This window comes from Mytilus galloprovincialis, chromosome 2 (assembly GCF_965363235.1).
Source record: "Mytilus galloprovincialis chromosome 2, xbMytGall1.hap1.1, whole genome shotgun sequence".
In the NCBI taxonomy this organism is placed as follows: domain Eukaryota; kingdom Metazoa; phylum Mollusca; class Bivalvia; order Mytilida; family Mytilidae; genus Mytilus; species Mytilus galloprovincialis.
This window is the reverse complement of record NC_134839.1, coordinates 45,264,047-45,282,900: the sequence shown is the minus strand read 5'-3', so window position 1 is coordinate 45,282,900 and position 18,854 is coordinate 45,264,047. Positions and strand designations below refer to the sequence as shown.

General features: G+C 31.8%; 1 protein-coding gene across 12 annotated transcripts in view; it reads right to left on the bottom strand.

Annotated features, from left to right (window-relative positions):
- The window catches only part of LOC143063667 (centaurin-gamma-1A-like), a 95,805-nt gene that overhangs the window by 49,525 nt on the left and 27,426 nt on the right, over nt 1-18,854 (bottom strand). For 11 of the 12 annotated variants that reach the window (XM_076235940.1, XM_076235944.1, XM_076235943.1 and 8 more), the window contains exons 2-5: nt 14,008-14,066; nt 9,595-9,682; nt 7,325-7,410; nt 4,934-5,075 (exon numbers count right to left, since the gene is read on the bottom strand). In XM_076235940.1, coding sequence (XP_076092055.1) covers nt 4,934-5,075; nt 7,325-7,410; nt 9,595-9,682; nt 14,008-14,066 — 375 coding nt within the window. Of the gene's footprint in view, nt 1-4,933; nt 5,076-7,324; nt 7,411-9,594; nt 9,683-14,007; nt 14,067-15,775; nt 15,880-18,854 lie in introns of those variants that run through there. The other variant, XM_076235941.1, reaches the window with a different exon arrangement.

Sequence of the window (18,854 nt, the reverse complement as noted above, 5' to 3'; positions counted from 1 at the left end):
AAAAAAAAATGTGCTTATTATAAATTGCATTTATAGTTGGTTAAATGGACATATAATTTCCTTCGATCTAGTTGCCCAGAATGTTAAAATAAAGTCCAATATGCAGACAGAATACTGTTAGTAACAGTTTTTTTCTTCAACAACTTCATTAGAGGAAGAAACAATATAGTAGAGACTGTTAGAACTACGTCTTTCTCCATTGAACAAGGAAAACTATGAGCAATATTATTGTTTGTTTACAATCTTATCAGATTAATCTTTGTATGTGTACAAATGTCTTTTAATACAAAAACTTGTGATACAAATCTTATAACATAAATCTTGTCCTGTGTAAAGATAAATGCCATCTAAGAATCTCTAGAACAAATAACAATAAAACAACTTACAATTCCATACAATGAGGCGTCTACTGATTCAAGCATTAAGTATTTCCTGTTGCTGGTTAAAACGTTTTTTTGGAAATGACATGAAAGAACACAGTAACCTTCATACTAAACAGTTGTACTACAAAAACCCCTGGATACATAGATAACTTTATCAATCAGTTAGAAGAATGGTTCAAATTTCACCAAGAATTTAGCTGCCCTCTCATTTTAATGATTACAGTTTTCATGATGCATAATCAAAATTGATTGAAGATTTGACATAAGCATGTCACAGCTTGATACCTATCATTTTATGCAATGCAGATTTTGGAATGTATTTTCGTTTATCTTTTGCTAATCAACATATGATTTCTCCCAACACATGCACAACATTACTTTTTATTCTACAGGATTTAATTCATCAATTTCTCTCTCTGCAATGGGAATTAAATTTGATTTTTTGAGACATTAACCCTTTCCCTTTCTGGCTAAAATTTTTCACTTATTAGATAAACACTATCCCAGACTATTTGCACCCAAGCTGATATAAAGGCCAAAATGGACTCATGTAAAGATAATTGATTGATTATTCCTGAATATAAAAAAAAATGTTTTGTCATCTCAAAAAGCCAAGTGATTTCTGGTAAATGTGAGAGAAAAAATATATTAAATTCAATTTGAAAAGTATAATAGACATATTGGTGCCATAAAAGGTCAAAGTAGACATATTGGTGCCACAATAGGTCATAATTTTGGTACAAAATCCATGATCTAAGTCTTTTAGGAACAGACAAGTGGTCATATTATCTATGGTAGAAAGGGAAGAAAGAAATATGCCTTGAAATGTAAATGCATGTAGCTTCCAAAATAACAGCTTTGTTCATCCAAATCAAATCCCTAACACAACTTTCTGTCTAAATATTGTTTATTCAAGCAATACACATAAGTTTACAAGGGAAGATTCAATAAATTTCTCATTATAACTTAGTTATTTGGCTCACCAAGGACTAAAGCAATACAGCAACAGAGGGGTGGCATACCAATTCTTTAAGAAATAATCATAAATCCTATGCTGACTTTTGCATGTATTTAGTTTCCTTTTTGAAATTGAATGTAAAGTTAAGTTGAGTTAAATTTCAGCTTTCCTTGCCAGCTTGCACCACTAGAACAGTGAAGGATCCAGAATTTTTCATAAGTGGGGTCCACCACAGTCATGCTTCAGTGATTCCCTATATAAGCAACCAATTTTTTTCCCAGAAAAGGGGGGCCTGGGCCCCCTGTCTACCCTCTTAATCTGCCTATGTAGAATATGTGAAGAATAATAGAAACTTTAGTAGTTGTTTTAAGTATAACATCAACCAGCTTGTTTTCTTTTTAAAATAATGTGTAGTGATTTTTTTTTACAGTTGAGTGATTTTATCATGTAGACAAAACCAGTCACCTGTGTACAATAACCTTATCCGAAGCCTAATATCTTTCTAAGGCTGTAACACAACACAAATTATATAATTTCAAATAGAGAGTACAACATAATTATCTAAGATAAACACAACAATCTTGTCACTCTAACTTTAAGAATTATAGTACTGAGTAATGAAGACATCATGTGCAATATGCAAGTGCTAAGAAAAAGTCTGAAAGACCTTCTAAAGACAGGTTATTGACCAGGGAAAAAAACGTGTGGAAGCCCCTAGACTAGTATAAAAATCTCAAGGCCTGAAATGTTTCCCCAAGCTAAATAATAGAACAGAATTCCACTGTCCCCTGTGTTGCACACATTTCATCTATTCAATACACATGAGAGTGGTAACATGACTGGATGGACGGATGGACAGATGGAGGGACAGGCAGACAGGGGTTAATTTCATGTTCCCCTCAACTTGTTGCCCAGGGGACAAAAAAAGTAAAGACAACAAACTTAAAGAGTGAAGTTGAATATAAAACCTTATATAGTTTAATTGAAGACTTTTTAGTACCATTTTCAAAATAAGGCTGGGTCAAGTTAAAGCACACCTAAACAATCAGAGTTTAACATCTAAACTACAAATGACAATGTTGACAATCAGGCCATAAAAAAAGAAAAGGTTTGTTTGCCCAAACCCTACCTACCAAGAAAAAAGCTGCCTACTCAAATTCTTTTATTGTCCTGATTTGAAGAAGTTTTTTTTTTAATCAGATAAGCATGAGGACTAATAAACACCTGATGCTTCAATTTCTTTTTTTGAAAAAAAAAGAAAATGCCTACCTACCTACCCACTACAAAAACTAAAAGTTACTTGTATTTTTTTTCTAAATGTCTTCAGATATTGGGCTGATTTTTTATATGTGAATTAACCATGATGAGTTACAGATCAAGTATAAGTTTTGTTCTGCTTCGCTAATTTTTGCTGAAATTACAGGCTTTGGCAAGTGTTTTTACCCTGTGATCTCATTTCTTTCCAAAAGCTTATAAGACCACTTAAAATTTTATACAATAAATAAACTGCTACGCCAAGGAGCTGGATACCAACAGCAGAGGTACAACCTGAACAGTTGGGGCAAATTTGGACACAATATTCAAGCTTGATACAGGTCTGAATTTGGATTGTAATTAAATGTTGGACACATTATAGGTTTCTGACACAGCATAAATGTAGTCAAAGAACTTGACATTGGTTATATGATTTGAATTCATATTCAATTTAAGATTTCTTGCATTGGTGCAAAACACTGTGCTGTTGCAAAATAATTTGTTTTCACACTATATACAAAGCTAGAAAACTCAATTGTGACCCCTAATTTTTCTTTGGAAAATTGAAAATTTCTTAAATCTTGTGAGGAAAAATATTGTCAACTCATTAAAAAATATTGTCAGCTCATTAAAATTTCAGCTTCATGAAAATTTCTTCAATCTTGTGAGGAAAAATATTGTCAACTCATTAAAAAATATTGTCAGCTCATTAAAAAAATTCGTAAGGGTTCCACGGAACCCGGTGTCTCGCCTACTTTTTCTGTTAATCGCAGACACAACAAAAATGAGGAAAAACATCAATAAAAATTTCCCTCACGATACTGTCTTTTGATTGAAAGAAGCTTCCAAGTTTGGTAAAAAAATCCAGGATAGTTTATGAATCTAATAAATGTTTTATAAACTTTAACTGCAGACTGTATGTAATGTTAACTGGAAGAAAAACTAAGTCCATTTATAAGTAAAATACGGAAAAAGTGAATTTTTTTTTTACAAAATTTACTTCTGAATAATATCTTATGATCAGAAATAACTTTTTGTCTAAGTTTTGTAGAAATCCAGGATAGTTTAAGAACATTATAAAAATTTTAAAAACTTAAACCACAGAGTGAATGTTTTGTTTCTGGCAAAAAAACTAAGTCCATTTATAAGTAAAATACGGAAAAGTGAAAATTTATTTTTACAAAATTTTCTTCTTGATACTATCTTATGATCATAAACAAGCTTCTGTCCAAGTTTGGTAGAAATCCAGGATAGTTTAAGAACATTATAAAAATTTAAAAAACTTAAACCACAGAGTGAATGTTTTGTTTCTGGCAAAAAAACTAAGTCCATTTATAAGTAAAATACGGAAAAGTGAAAATTTATTTTTACAAAATTTTCTTCTTGTCAGATACTATCTTATGATCATAAACAAGCTTCTGTCCAAGTTTGGTACAAATCAAGGATAGTTTATCAAAGTTATTAAAATTTCAAAAACTTTAACCACAGAGTGAATGTAATGTTTCCTCGCAGAAAAACTAAGTCCATTAATAAGTAAAATACGGAAAAGTGGAAATTTATTTTCACAACATTTTCTTCTTGATACTATCTTATGATCATAAACAAGCTTCTGTCCTAGTTTGGTACATATCAAGGATAGTTTATGAAAGTTATTAAAATTTTAAAAACTTTAACCACAGAGTGAATGTAATGTTTCCTCGCAGAAAAACTAAGTCCATTTATAAGTAAAATACGGAAAAAATGGAATTTTATTTTTACAAAATTTACTTCTGGATACTTTCTTATGATCATAAACAAGCTTCTGTCCAAGTTTGGTGGAAATTCAGTATAGTTTAAGAAAGTTATTAAAATTTCAAAAACTTTAACCACAGAGTGAATATTTGTGGACGCCGCCGCCGCCGCCGACGACGACGACGGAATGTAGGATCGCTTAGTCTCGCTTTTTCGACTAAAGTCGAAGGCTCGACAAAAAGCTAGAAAACTCAATTGTGACCCCTAATTTTTCTTTGGAAAATTGAAAATTTCTTAAATCTTGTAAGGAAAAATATTGTCAACTGTTCATAGAAATCCATACACTTAAAATAAAGTTATTGTCTGGAAACCAAATGTCTTTGGACAAGGACGACGAAGATGATGTTATAGCAATATACTATCCTAAACATTTTTTGTAGATGTATAAAAAAAATATTTGACGAATTATTAAATAAAGCAAAAGCTGCAGGGAGTAGATTATGCGGGGAGTAGATTATTGATTTAATACAATAACAGCTAAAAACCTACAGGGTTTGATCATGTTAATTCTAGTAGATTGCATGGTGTGAAAATCATAGCAACATACCTTGAGTGCCAACTAGTATCAGAGGGATTTCTGCAGCATTGCGGTAATGGGCCATTTTGGCAAAATAACTGTACACTGTTTGGAAACTCATCTCATTCTCAAGACTGAACACAAATATCACAGCATCAACCCAGTGTGTAAACTGTAATAAATCAATAACAAAAATAAATTGGGAATGTATCCATGGGACACAGATGATGCCCCTGCTTGCATATAAAGTTATAAAGGGACATAACTCAAGAACTGTAAATGTGATTCTACACAAATTTGTTCTGGATCTGAGTTTTGTGGTAGTTAGCAAAGTGAATACGTTTTTTTTTTACATTTAAAATATAAAAACACAACAATTTTTCCATTTGTAAACTCTAAAATGATGCCACCAAAATTCAATCTTGTTTTTTTTTTTTTTTTTTGTGGTAATAAGCCTTGTGTATAAGTTTCATAACATTTGGTTGAGACAAACTTTAGTAAAGGTGAATTTTTAGGAAAGAGCTATATAGCATCAACTAGAAAAGCTAAAATAGTGAATATTGGACTTGATCTTCATTTAGTTGCAGGAAACAACATATCTTAATTTGAAAAAAAACTGTCAAAGTGTTTTCATGTTAATGAAGGACACTATTTGGAAGCCGCTTGCCTGCATTCCTGCAGTACATCCCCAAATCACTAACCTATTTTTCCTTTGTAAATCAGGTTGAAAATCTCAAGTTTAAACATAAACCGTTGTTGCTTTATTTGGTTCCAGTATAATACATACTAAATTACATATAGGTAAAATAAACTGCATCACCGATCCCAATTGGATACAACGTCAGAGGTCCAACCCTGAACAGTTGGGGCAAAAATGAAAACAATATTCAATTTTGTTGCCGGTCTGAATTTGGATAGTAATTAAATATTGAACACATAATTACTAAGTAAACAAGTTTTCAGGCTATATACAAAGATTTAGCAATTGTGACCCCCAATTTTTCTTTTGAAAATTGGTTATTTCTTACAGATAAAAAATTTGACCCCCCTTTTTAAAAAAATAAATAAAATTCTTGAATCTTGAAATAAATAAACTGTTAACACAGAGATATGTTTTGCCTTTTTGTAATTTTGATTAAGCAAATAGTTATCAAAGGTACAAGGATTATAATTCAGTACGCCAGACATGTGTTTCGTCTACATAAGACTCATCAGTGACGCTCATATCAAAATATTTATACAGCCAACGAATGTTGAAATTAAAATATCATGTTACAAAAGTTTTAAAAATATTCAAAGTCAATGAACCATGACAGGTACATGGCTAAACAATCTCCATGTAAATGAGATTTGCCAATGCTAATACAACTGCATACCAAATACCATTGACTTATTATAAGTCACTCCCTTTAAACAAACCAAAACACAAACATTAACTTGTAAACATTGTAAAAGTTTCAAAGTCAAAGAACCATGAAGAGATGGGGGTGCTATATAATTTCCATAAAAATGATAATTGCATACCAAATATCATTGACTTAACATAAGCTGATCTAATTGTATATACTCACAAACTAATACATGTAAATTGAGCAAAAGTTTCAAAGTCAATTGACCATGACTGAGTGGACAGGGCCAAATCTTCTTCCTAGAAATGAGATGTGCCAATGCTTATGCAACTAAATACCAATTAACATTAGCCTATCACTAATGGTACCCCTTAAACTGATCTAATCACAAACTAATACATGTTAACTTAGCAAAATTTTCAAAGTCAATTGACAATGACTAAGGGGGCTGAGTCAAATAATCTCCAAAGAAATGAGATATGCCAATGCTTATACCACTGCATACCAAATATCATTGACCTACCACTAGTGGTTCCCCATAAACTGACCTAATCACAAACTAATACATGTAAAATAATCAAAAGTTTCAAAGTCAATAGACCATGACAGAGGGGGCAGGGCCGAATAAACTCCATGGAAATGAGATGTGCCAATGCTAATACAACTGCATACCAAATATAATTGACCTAACACTTGTAGTTCATCATAAACTAGACCTAATAACAAACTAATACATTGCTGACTCCATTTATGTTGGCGCTGACACCGTCAAAGGGGGACAAAAATGGCCCACCCCCCAAAAAAATGCTTGTTTGAGGCTACTTTTAGGTCCCTTATTACTAAGCGGTTGGGACCATCACCCCCAAAAAACCTTCCTTTTATGGTAAAGAACCTTTTGCTTAAATTTCAAAGAGATCCATACAATTCCATACCAAATGTCTTCGGATGACGACGACGACATGGTAGCACTACAGAAAAAATAAGGAATAAATAACATCCTTTTTTCAAACAACCTGCCATCCAATCTCAATAACTCTTTAGTATTGATTATAGTATTGATTATAATACAAACCTGCATTTCGGGTGATCCTCCTTCATCCCTTATCAAGAGTAGGTAACTCTGACCATCTATGATTACTTCTTTTTTGAAACGACCACCTATCAAAAGATTAATTAATCTGGATTTCAATATTTGCATTGTAACTAAGGCTATAAAAAAGAATAGGTTTGTTTGCCAAAACGCTACCTACCCAGGAAAAAGCTGCCTACTCAAATTCTTTTATTGTCCTGATTTGAAGAAGTTTTTTTTTAATCAGATAGGCATGAAGACTTATAAACACCCAATACTTCAATTTCTCTTTTAGAAAAAAAAAAAGAAAATGCCTACATACCTACCCACGGTCTCAACCTTTGGGTAGGGTTTGGGCAAACCAAAATATTTTTAATTGTGGCCTAGTGTTGTCAAATAGTACACTTTTGCTTAATGGGTTACTCGGATAATCGTTCAACTGATTAACCGGTTAACAGGTAGTTTATGTTGATGTTTGAAGGCCTTATCTATAGTACCATACGCGTATATATAGAAGATGTGGTATGAGTCTTAATGTGACAACCTTCCATCCAAGTCATACATTTACGTTTTTATAATAAGCTGAATTGAAGTTCAGTGTCCTTTGGTATTATTATAAGGCTTGTTTGTGAAGATTTCTGGCGATTTGACTTTTTATAATCAAATACACCGTATCAACTATGGCGTTTGTACTAAATTCAGATTGAAAAATAAAAAAAAACTTTCTTGATCTCGTAGAATTTAATATGTCTGAAACCGATGATTCTTTCATTTGCTCTTGTTGTCTTCGAAAATAATGTGAAGTGTTTCGATTTGAAATGATAAAGACAAAGCTTGTTACTCATACTATCAATTATACACTGATTACATTCACATAGGTTTGCAATTCACCATTTTTGAGTAAGCATTTCGTTTAAAGTATGACAAAGCCTTGCACGACGGAGATTGCACATTCAGATGTAGGTCTACACAATATAAGAACAAAAATGAAATAATAAAGTTAATTGTAAAACATAATTATATTACTGATTTAAAGTTACTGTTAACAAAACATATATATACTAATTATGTTTTCTTATAAAGATCTTGCCCTGAGCTGAGAGACATGGTATTCGGTATTCGGTCGTTCAAACGGTTAACTAACCGTTGACAACACTAATTGTAACATATAATCAAAGTAATCAAAATCACTGGTGGAAAGATAAGAAGAGTAGTTTAACTAGAAATGATGTGGACCAAAAAAACTTAATATGTATTACTAATGTAGACAGTTGCATGTACTGCAATTCTTAAAAAATAATAATTAAATTTAAACACACTTCATGTCACCCAATATAATAAACTTTTTTTTCCTTTTTTTTTTCGTTCCCTGCACAGACATGACAGAAGGTGCCAAAATCAATAATTTTTGTAAAAATGTTTCCCTAAGTAATAATATTAGTGGATTGTTTTGAGTGGCATAAACAAAAGATGGACAAAAGATGTCTGCCCTATCATTAGGTGATTGAAACTACATCCATCAGTGTCAAATGAAATTGAGGAGGTTGTTTATTTATAAGTACATGTATTTGCTTACAAAAAATACTGAGTGTCAGATAATTATGGACTGGTAAAAACTACAAGTAATAGCTTTTCGAAAAAAGCTAGCCGTCTCTTAGCTGACGAAAGTGGAAAGTGTTCTTGCTTTGTGGACTAATTCATTCAGAATAGCCTTGCATATCAATCAACAAATTTTACCACACGTTATGAAGCAGTATATTGTGTAATGTTGTGTGTCAAATAAGGTCCTTATCGTACATTGTCATGGTTGTAAATGTTTAACATATTTGTCAAACAATTTATTCTCTCAACGTGAAGAGTCACAACCATGTTCAAGTTTTCTTATGTTTTTCGTGTATAAAATGTACATAACAGTGAGCGACTGGATTAAATGTGAAACAATAATGTGTGTGTTTACAAAACTTCAGGAGATTCGGATAATTATAGATAAATGTAACCTGTGTACTGATATGCATTATTGGTGACCAGGCAAAATCTAATTGCTAAAATACAGAGTACAAATCCGATACTCTACAGGATTGAAAGACATATACTAGATTTAGATTGTCCCAACCAATCAACAAACTTTAATTATTAATGTCTCAGTTATATCTTCCAATCAAGTAGTAAGAAGCATTTAGCCCGCAGACTGTCCATCTTTAATTCTTAATAATTTGTCTCAGTGGAGACATTAATAAATCCATCTGACTTTAATGGAAAATTCTGGAACCCACCTTCTGGAGATTCTTCTTGCATGTAGGAACCAGTTAGATATCTGTGCACCAATGCTGACTTCCCACTATGAACACTGCCCAATATTCCCTGAAAAATGTCATTTATAATAAGGTCTTTCCACCAATAAGGATCTATTTTGATATGAAAATATTAAAATTCAGTTGAAAATGTCAGTTCCTATGGCTTAATGATGTATAAATATGAATTTTGAGCAAAGGTCAAAATCTAGAACGTCAAATTTACTGATGACCTTGACCTATATTTCAAGGTCATAAACCAGGGACCCCAAATAAAAAGACCCTAGGTCTGTAATATGTATAGTTAATGAGTTATATCACTTTACGTTTAATTCTTAATATAGGAGGGGCAAAAACTCCCATTTTATGTCTACACACCCTTTTAACCAAAATATATAAGTTACGACATGTCGCAACTAACAATTTAGTAAAAATAATTTGTCGGTATCTTATAAGGTTAATGAAAATTAGTGAAAATAGGCCAAAATCAAAATTTAGAATATGACCTTGACCTTTGACCTTTACCTAATTTTCATTTTTTTGGACCAATGATCTCAAAACAAAAGACCCTAGGTCTCTATCACTTATGGTTTTCCAGTTTAAAATACATTTCAAAATTTCAAATACAAAAGGGGAACTAACTCTCATATGGAGTCTCTATACGGCTTCGGTCAAAATAAAACAGAACATCCTGAGGATGTAACGAGCAATTTGGTAAAATAAATTTGTCGTAATCTTTTATGGTTGCGAAGGAGTAGTGGCCACAAGAAAAACAGTGTTTGGGGAGATAACTCTTACAACGTAAAGTATTTGGTTACGCAGTGGTTAGTTTTAAAAGTGCATACGCTTTACGATATCATATTCCAAATATCTAAGCGACATCTTTTGAAACATCAATACTACGCAAGAAAAGAATTAGGCGGAAGAATAAAAAAAAAAATAATAATAATAATAATTAAAAACCAATTGTTCAGAGAACAATTGTAGGTCTTTCCACTAGTAAAGATCTATTTTGATATTGAAATATGAAAATCAGTTTAAAATGTTAGTTCCTATGGCTTTATGGTGTATTTATATGAATTTAAAGCAAAGGTCAAAATCTAGAACGTCTTATTAACCTATGACCTTGACCTCAATTTCAAGGTCACAAACCAAGGACCTTAAATCAAAAGACCCTAGGTCTTTAATATGTTTGGTTAATGAGTAATACCACTTTACGCATAATTCTAAATGTAAGATGGACAAAAACTCCCATTTATTGTATGCGCACCCTTTCAACCAAAATATACAAGTAAGGACATGTCGCAACTAACAATTTATGAAAAATTATTTGTCAATATGTCATACAGTATTTGAAAAGAAGTGAAAATAAGCCAAAATCAAAATTTAGAATATGACCTTGACCTTTGACCTTGACCTCATTTTCATTTTTTTGGACCAAGGACCTTAAATCTGAAGACCCTAGGTCTCTATCACTTATGGTTTACCAGTTGGAAATGGATATCACTTAATTAAATGGAAAAGGGGGAATAACTCTCATATGGAGTCTCCGTAAAGCTTCGGTCCAAATGAATATCCTAATCCTGAAGATGTAACGAGCAATTTGGTAAAATAAATTTGTCGCAATCTTTAACGGTTGCGAAGGAGTAGTGGCCACAAGAAAAACAGAGTTTGGGGAGATAACTCTTACAACGTAAAGTATTTTGTTACGCGGTTGTAAATTTTTAAAGCGTATAAACTATACGATATCATAGTCCAAATATCTAAGCGACATCTTTTGAAACATCAATACTATGCAAGAAAAAAATTAGGCGGAAGAAAAAAAATAATAATAATTAAAAACCAATTGTTCAGAGAACAATTGTAGGTCTTTCCACTAGTAAAGATCTATTTTGATATTGAAATATTAAAAATCAGTTTAAAATGTTAGTTCCTATGGCTTTATGATGTATTTATATGAATTTAAAGCAAAGGTCAAAATCTAGAACGTCATATCAACCTATGACCTTGACCTCAATTTCAAGTTCACAAACCAAGGACCTTAAATCAAAAGACCCAAGGTCTTTAATATGTTTGGTTTATTAGTAATATCACTTTACGCGTAATTCTAAATGTAAGATGGGCAAAAACTCCCATTTATTGTCTGCGCACCCTTTCAATCAAAATATACAAGTAAGGACATGTCGCAACTAACAATTTATGAAAAATTATTTGTCGATATGTCATAAGATATTTGAAAATAAATGAAAATAAGCCAAAATCAAAATTTAGAATATGACCTTGACCTTTGACCTTGACCTCATTTTTATTATTTTCGACCAAGGACCCCAAATCTAAAGACCCTATGTCTTTATCACTTATGGTTTACCATTTAGAAATGCATATCACTTAATTTAAATGGAAAAGGGGGAATAACTCTCATATGGAGTCTCCGTAAAGCTTCGGTCCAAATGAGTATCCTAATCTTGAAGATGTAACGAGCAATTTGGTAAAATAAATTTGTCGTAATCTTTAACGGTTGCGAAGGAGTAGTGGCCACAAGAAAAACAGTGTTTGGGGAGATAACTCTTACAACGTAAAGTATTTTGTTACACAGTTGTAAAGTTTTAAAGCGTATAAACTATACGATACCATATTCCAAATATCTAAGCGACATCTTTTGAAACATCAATAATACGCAAGAAAAAAAATTAGGCGGAAGAAAAAAAAAAAAAAAAATAATAATAATAATTAAAAACCAATTGTTCAGAGAACAATTGTAGGTCTTTCCACTAGAAAAGATCTTTTTTGATATTGAAATATTAAAAATCAGTTTAAAATGTTAGTTCCTATGGCTGTATGATGTATTTATATGAATTTAAAGCAAAGGTCAAAATCTAGAACGTCATATTAACCTATGACCTTGACCTCAATTTCAAGTTCACAAACCAAGGACCTTAAACCAAAAGACCCAAGGTCTTTAATATGTTTGGTTTATTAGTAATATCACTTTACGCGTAATTCTAAATGTAAGATGGGCAAAAACTCCTATTTATTGTCTGCGCACCCTTTCAATCAAAATATACAAGTAAGGACATGTCGCAACTAACAATTTATGAAAAATTATTTGTCGATATGTCATAAGGTATTTGAAAATAAATGAAAATAAGCCAAAATCAAAATTTAGAATATGACCTTGACCTTTGATCTTGACCTCATTTTTATTATTTTCGACCAAGGACCCCAAATCTAAAGACCCTATGTCTTTATCACTTATGGTTTACCATTTAGAAATGCATATCACTTAATTTAAGGGAAAAGGGGGAATAACTCTCATATGGAGTCTCCGTAAAGCTTCGGTCCAAATGAATATCCTAATCCTGAAGATGTAACGAGCAATTTGGTAAAATAAATTTGTCGTAATCTTTAACGGTTGCGAAGGAGTAGTGGCCACAAGAAAAACAGTGTTTGGGGAGATAACTCTTACAACGTAAAGTATTTTGTTACACAGTTGTAAATTTTTAAAGCGTATAAACTATACGATACCATATTCCAAATATCTAAGGGACATCTTTTGAAACATCAATAATACGCAAGAAAAAAAATTAGGCGGAAGAAAAAAAAAAAAAATAATAATAATAATAATCAGAACAAATTCAATAGGTCTTTCCACGGAAAGGTGGAAAGACCTAATAATCAGAACAAAACCTATAGGTCTTTCCACGGAAAGGTGGAAAGACCTAATAATCAGAAGAAATCCAATAGGTCTTTCCACGGAAAGGTGGAAAGACCTAATTATAGAATAAATTTTAGGTGATTAATCCCATTTTACTAACCTTATCAAATATCTTTGAATAAAAAGGAAATCGAAAACATAAGTTGTCTGCCTTGTATTCTTCAAAAAGATTGACCAATTTCTGGTACTAGTACTGTACAATGTCAGATCAACAGGTAAAACTTATACATTTGTAATAACCTGTTAATCCGCCACATCACATTTGGGATTTTGCTTTTATAGGAACACAGGTAAATACTAAGTAAATTTATTGTAAGAGTGCACACTCTCAAATGTCTTCAATGCTTTACTTATAACTTAATTTTGGATAAAAGTCTTAGCATCGAGGTCTTAATGATATATAAAGCATTTATAATTAGATTACACTGTTGTCACAGCTGCTGCTAGATGCTTATAGTAATCCGGGACTAATCCCTATGTTTCACAAGTCACAGACGAGACAAAAATTAAGACAGTGAAACTTAAAATACTTTTTGATTTCAAGAGTGTTATTAAGAAATAATGTTCTCTTCTGCATTCAACTTAGTTTAACTGTGCATACCTTTTTAAAAAATTCTTTGCAAACATTCATTTGATAAGACATTTGAAAAAAGATTTATCAATTGTTAATTTGTACATACCAATTTGAGGTCTGGTACTGATCTGCTCAATGTCCATTCCTGGCTGTTTACAAATGAATCTGAAAATAGAAACAATTAACTTCTTAAAGTTAAAGGTCGAACAAAGTTCTGGCAACAGTTTTCTCTGACTTATGATCTACTTTAATTTAAGACAGATAAGTTCAGTTTTAAAAGTGTGACAGACGGACTGACACAGGGATTCCTATGTAGTTAAAAAAAAAATAATGAATATATAGTTAATTTCTATACACTTTTTTCATTTTATCTTTCTTGAATCAGTTATTGCTTGAAATTCAGGCAACAATGGTTTCTCATTCAACTGCTGATGTTTTTGAAAGAAAATAAAGGGCTGCGCTTTAGCGCATGATACGCCCGTTGCTCTTTTAACTTGTCTTTTATGCTTTAAATGAATTTATATGATCAACTAGAAATATATATACAAATCAAAAGGGATGTTACATTAATATATTCACCAAAGTTTCATAAAATCCCCCTTTTTTAAGTATAAAAATTCATTACTTAAGAAAACGTAAAATCTAAAATTTATAAAAATGGAAAGGGAGCTTATGTCAATAGATATAAACAATTTATCAAAGTTGCATAAAATTTTGTGAAAGTGTTAATTATTGTCCCAAAATTGGAAAATCCCCCCTTTTTTAAGCATAAAAATTCATAACACGGAAATGTAAAATCTGAAATTTATAAAAATTGAAAGGGAGCTTACATCAATAGATATAAACAATTCACCAAAGTTTCATGGACATTGGTGAAAGCCTTTTTGAGTTATTGTCCGAAGTGTTGAAAATCCCCCTTTTTTTTATGAATAAAGCCCCATAAATCCAAAACTTAAAATCTGAAATTTATAAAAATTGAAAGGGAGCTTACATCAATAGATATAAACAATTCACCAAAGTTTCATGGACATTGGTGAAAGCCTTTTTGAGTTATTGTCCGAAGTGTTGAAAATCCCCCTTTTTTTATGAATAAAGCCCCATAAATCCAAAACTTAAAATTTAAAATTTATAAAAATTGAAAGGGAGCTTACATCAATAGATATAAACAATTCACCAAAGTTTCATGGACATTGGTGAAAGCCTTTTTGAGTTATTGTCCGAAGTGTTGAAAATCCCCCTTTTTTTATGAATAAAGCCCCATAAATCCAAAACTTAAAATCTGAAATTTATAAAAATTGAAAGGGAGCTTACATTAATAAATATAAACAATTCACCAAAGTTTCATGGACATTGGTGAAAGCCTTTTTGAGTTATTGTCCGAAGTGTTGAAAATCCCCCTTTTTTTATGAATAAAGCCCCATAAATCCAAAACTTAAAATCTGAAATTTATAAAAATTGAAAGGGAGCTTACATCAATAGATATAAACAATTCACCAAAGTTTCATGGACATTGGTGAAAGCCTTTTTGAGTTATTGTCCGAAGTGTTGAAAATCCCCCTTTTTTTATGAATAAAGCCCCATAAATCCAAAACTTAAAATCTGAAATTAAAAAAAAACGAAAGGGAGCTTACGTCAATAGATATAAACAATTCACTTAAGTTTCATGGAAATTGGTGAAAGTGTTTTTGAGTTATTGTCCGAAGTGTGGACGACGGACGGACAGACGGACGGACGGACGGACGGACGGACAACGGTATACCATAATACGTCCCGTCTAAAAGACGACGGGCGTATAAAAAATCAAGTGAAAATTGGCCCAGTGTTTTTAATCACTTGAAGTTTGTTAGTTTGTTTGCCAAATTGTATTTACTTACGTGACCTATACTTATGCGTAACTATTGCTCCATCAGTTTTTGTTCTACGATAGGGTAAAGTCAAACGTTTAAAGGAACCAAACATTACAGTTAACTAATTATCCATTTCTTATCAAACATTATTGATCACAAACATTGTGGTTTCCTTTCACTTTGAGAATTAAACGGTCTAAATCTTAGCAAGAAATCTATGCCAAAACATCAACTTCTCGAACTAGCTTTGAGCACATACAACTTTAACCTCTTTGAACCTCACTTGTGTCATCATTAACAGTAAGGGTATCCAATCCACAAAATTCACCAAGACTTGTATCATACACCTCACATTTAATTTCCTTTTGCTCATCATATCTTATCAATTTAATGATTTATCTAACTTTGCAAAAAACTATTCCACTGATAACTGAATCCTGAAATAATTGCATTCCTGCATTTTCCAAGTGATCAACAGTCCAACTTCTACATGTTAGGATCCAGGGTATTCAAAAGTTAATCCAACAATTTTCTTGTTCTCAATCAAAGGCTAATTTAATCACTTTTTATAATTAAGTTTAATTTATTTCAATCAACAATCTAGTTTTACTTGTATCTGTATTTGAAACTGCATTAAAAGTTCACTTTTGCACATGCTTTAAAGTATCTTTTTGTATCTAAAAGATTATAATAAGATAGTCATTTTCCCTCTGAAGCAGACTGAAATAAAAAAAAGTGAATTCCTTCCCTAATCACCTGTACACCACTGCTTATCAACAGATAAATTTAGGTTTCACCTGTTGCTCATACTACAAACTCCCATGAGCCTTTACTGTGTATACAGAGATCACACAAAATCAAATTCTTATGTTTTGAAGAAACACTTTATTTTTAAAAATACAACACTCAATACGTCATGTACTTTGCATGTTTTTCCCCTCGTAATATTTGATTTAATTTGTGTAGCAATTCTGAAACAATTTATTTTATTTTACTAAAATATACACAATTTTTGTGTGTATTTTAACATGATGAAAGTATCAAGATGTAACAGTAATGCCACCCTAAAAGATTTTGTACATTAGTTACTCAAAGGGCACATTTCTGTCATAATTGGCCTCAACAGTATAGCATGGTTCTATTAATTCTTAGATGACAGTTCAACATACAAGTACATTCATGTCATTTAGAATCTGTTGGATAACTGTATCATTGATAAACATACAACATCTTAGTATACAACATAAGATCAGGTAAAACATAAGATCTTTGACACTGATGTGTGTTCTCATTTCAAAATAACTACTATCTTAATCTGCCTTGTATAAACTAAATCGTTACATATAGGTTATATAATCCACACATCGGTTCTGCCAAAGAAATTCAGGAAAACAAACCTTGCCACTTGTAACAAGAGGCTGTCACAACGACAGCAAACCGGATTTATTAACATTTATTTGTGTCCTGGCAATATCACAAGAACCATTACTGATGAATGGTGAAAGTGAAAATCGTCAATATCAAATTTGTCCTCCATTTTGTCATCAGTATCAACATATTAAAATTTGAAAAGCTTAGATTGAATGGTTCATGAGTAAATGCAACAACGTGAATGGAAACGCCATTTTACGATCTTTCAAGAACCATAACTCCTGAACGGTAAAAGTCAAAATCGTCATTATTGAACTTGACCTCTATTTTGACATCAGTAACAACATATTAAAATTTCAAAAACCTTTGGTTGAATGGTTCATGAGAAAATGCACTGACACGACGGGAAACACCATATTTCAATCTTTCAAGAACCATAACTCCTGAACGGTAAAAGTCAATTTTGTCATTATTGAACTTGACATCCATTTTGTCATCAGTAACAACATATTAAAATTTGGGAAGCTTTGGTACAACAGTTCATGCATAAATGCACGGACACGACTGGAAATTCCATTTTTCAATCTTTCAAGAACCATAACTCCTGATCGGTAAAAGTCAAAATCGTCATTATTGAACTTGACATCCATTTTGTCATCAGTAACAACATATTAAAATTTGGGAAGCTTTGGTAGAACAGTTCATGCATAAATGCACGCACACAACTGGAAACTCCATTTTTCAATCTTTCAAGAACCATAACTCCTGAACGGTAAAAGTCAAAATCGTCATTATTGAACTTGACCTTCGTATAGTTGTCAGTAATAACATATTAAAATTTGGGAAGCTTTGGTAGAACAGTTCATGCATAAATGCACGGACACAACTGGAAACTCCATTTTTCAATCTTTCAAGAACCATAACTCCTGAACGGTAAAAGTCAAAATCGCCATTATTGAACTTGACCTTCGTATAGTTGTCAGTAATAACATATTAAAATTTTAAAAGCTTTGGTTGAACGGTTCATGAGTTAATGCACGGACAACATTTGATTGCCGCCCGCCCGCCCACCCGCCGTACATCCCCAAATCAATAACCGACATTTTTGTCACAAAAATCCGGTTAAAAATTCATGTTTAGTGAAACTCTTGTAACTCAAAGTTATGTTTGATAGTTTGCAGCATTTTCTTGGAAAAACCTGTGTACTATCATCAAGCAGAATGTAAAAATTTTTGTAAATGATTCTAGCCCACTTCATGGACTTTAAAAATAAGCAAGAACTTTGTAATAAACATTTTGAAAAATTGTGTTTGTCATAATGTCATTTGTCAAATTCTTAGGCTTTTTGTTCTTCTTCAGAGTACTGTACATGTAGATTCATTAGTCGATTTAGGTGAACCATGGATTTTAATCATTTAGATATTTAAAAAGTATAAATTTTATATTGGCTGTTTGTAAATAATGAAAATAATTTTCTAATCTTTGTGTATAAAAATCCTAGTTCAGTCTTATAATCAATTCCAAATAACAAACAAACCTGGAACAGCTTATATACTCTATACAGTTTTAAATGTAATGGGGTGTTTATTAAACAATAATTTACATACTGCTGATCTGTTAATTAGTCTGAATTTGACCCCACCTACACAAGGTATTTCAAGAGAAAAATACATTATTACACTAAATATTTGTGAAATGTTAGTTACAAGGGGAAACCAGGTGCTCCGCAGGGCGC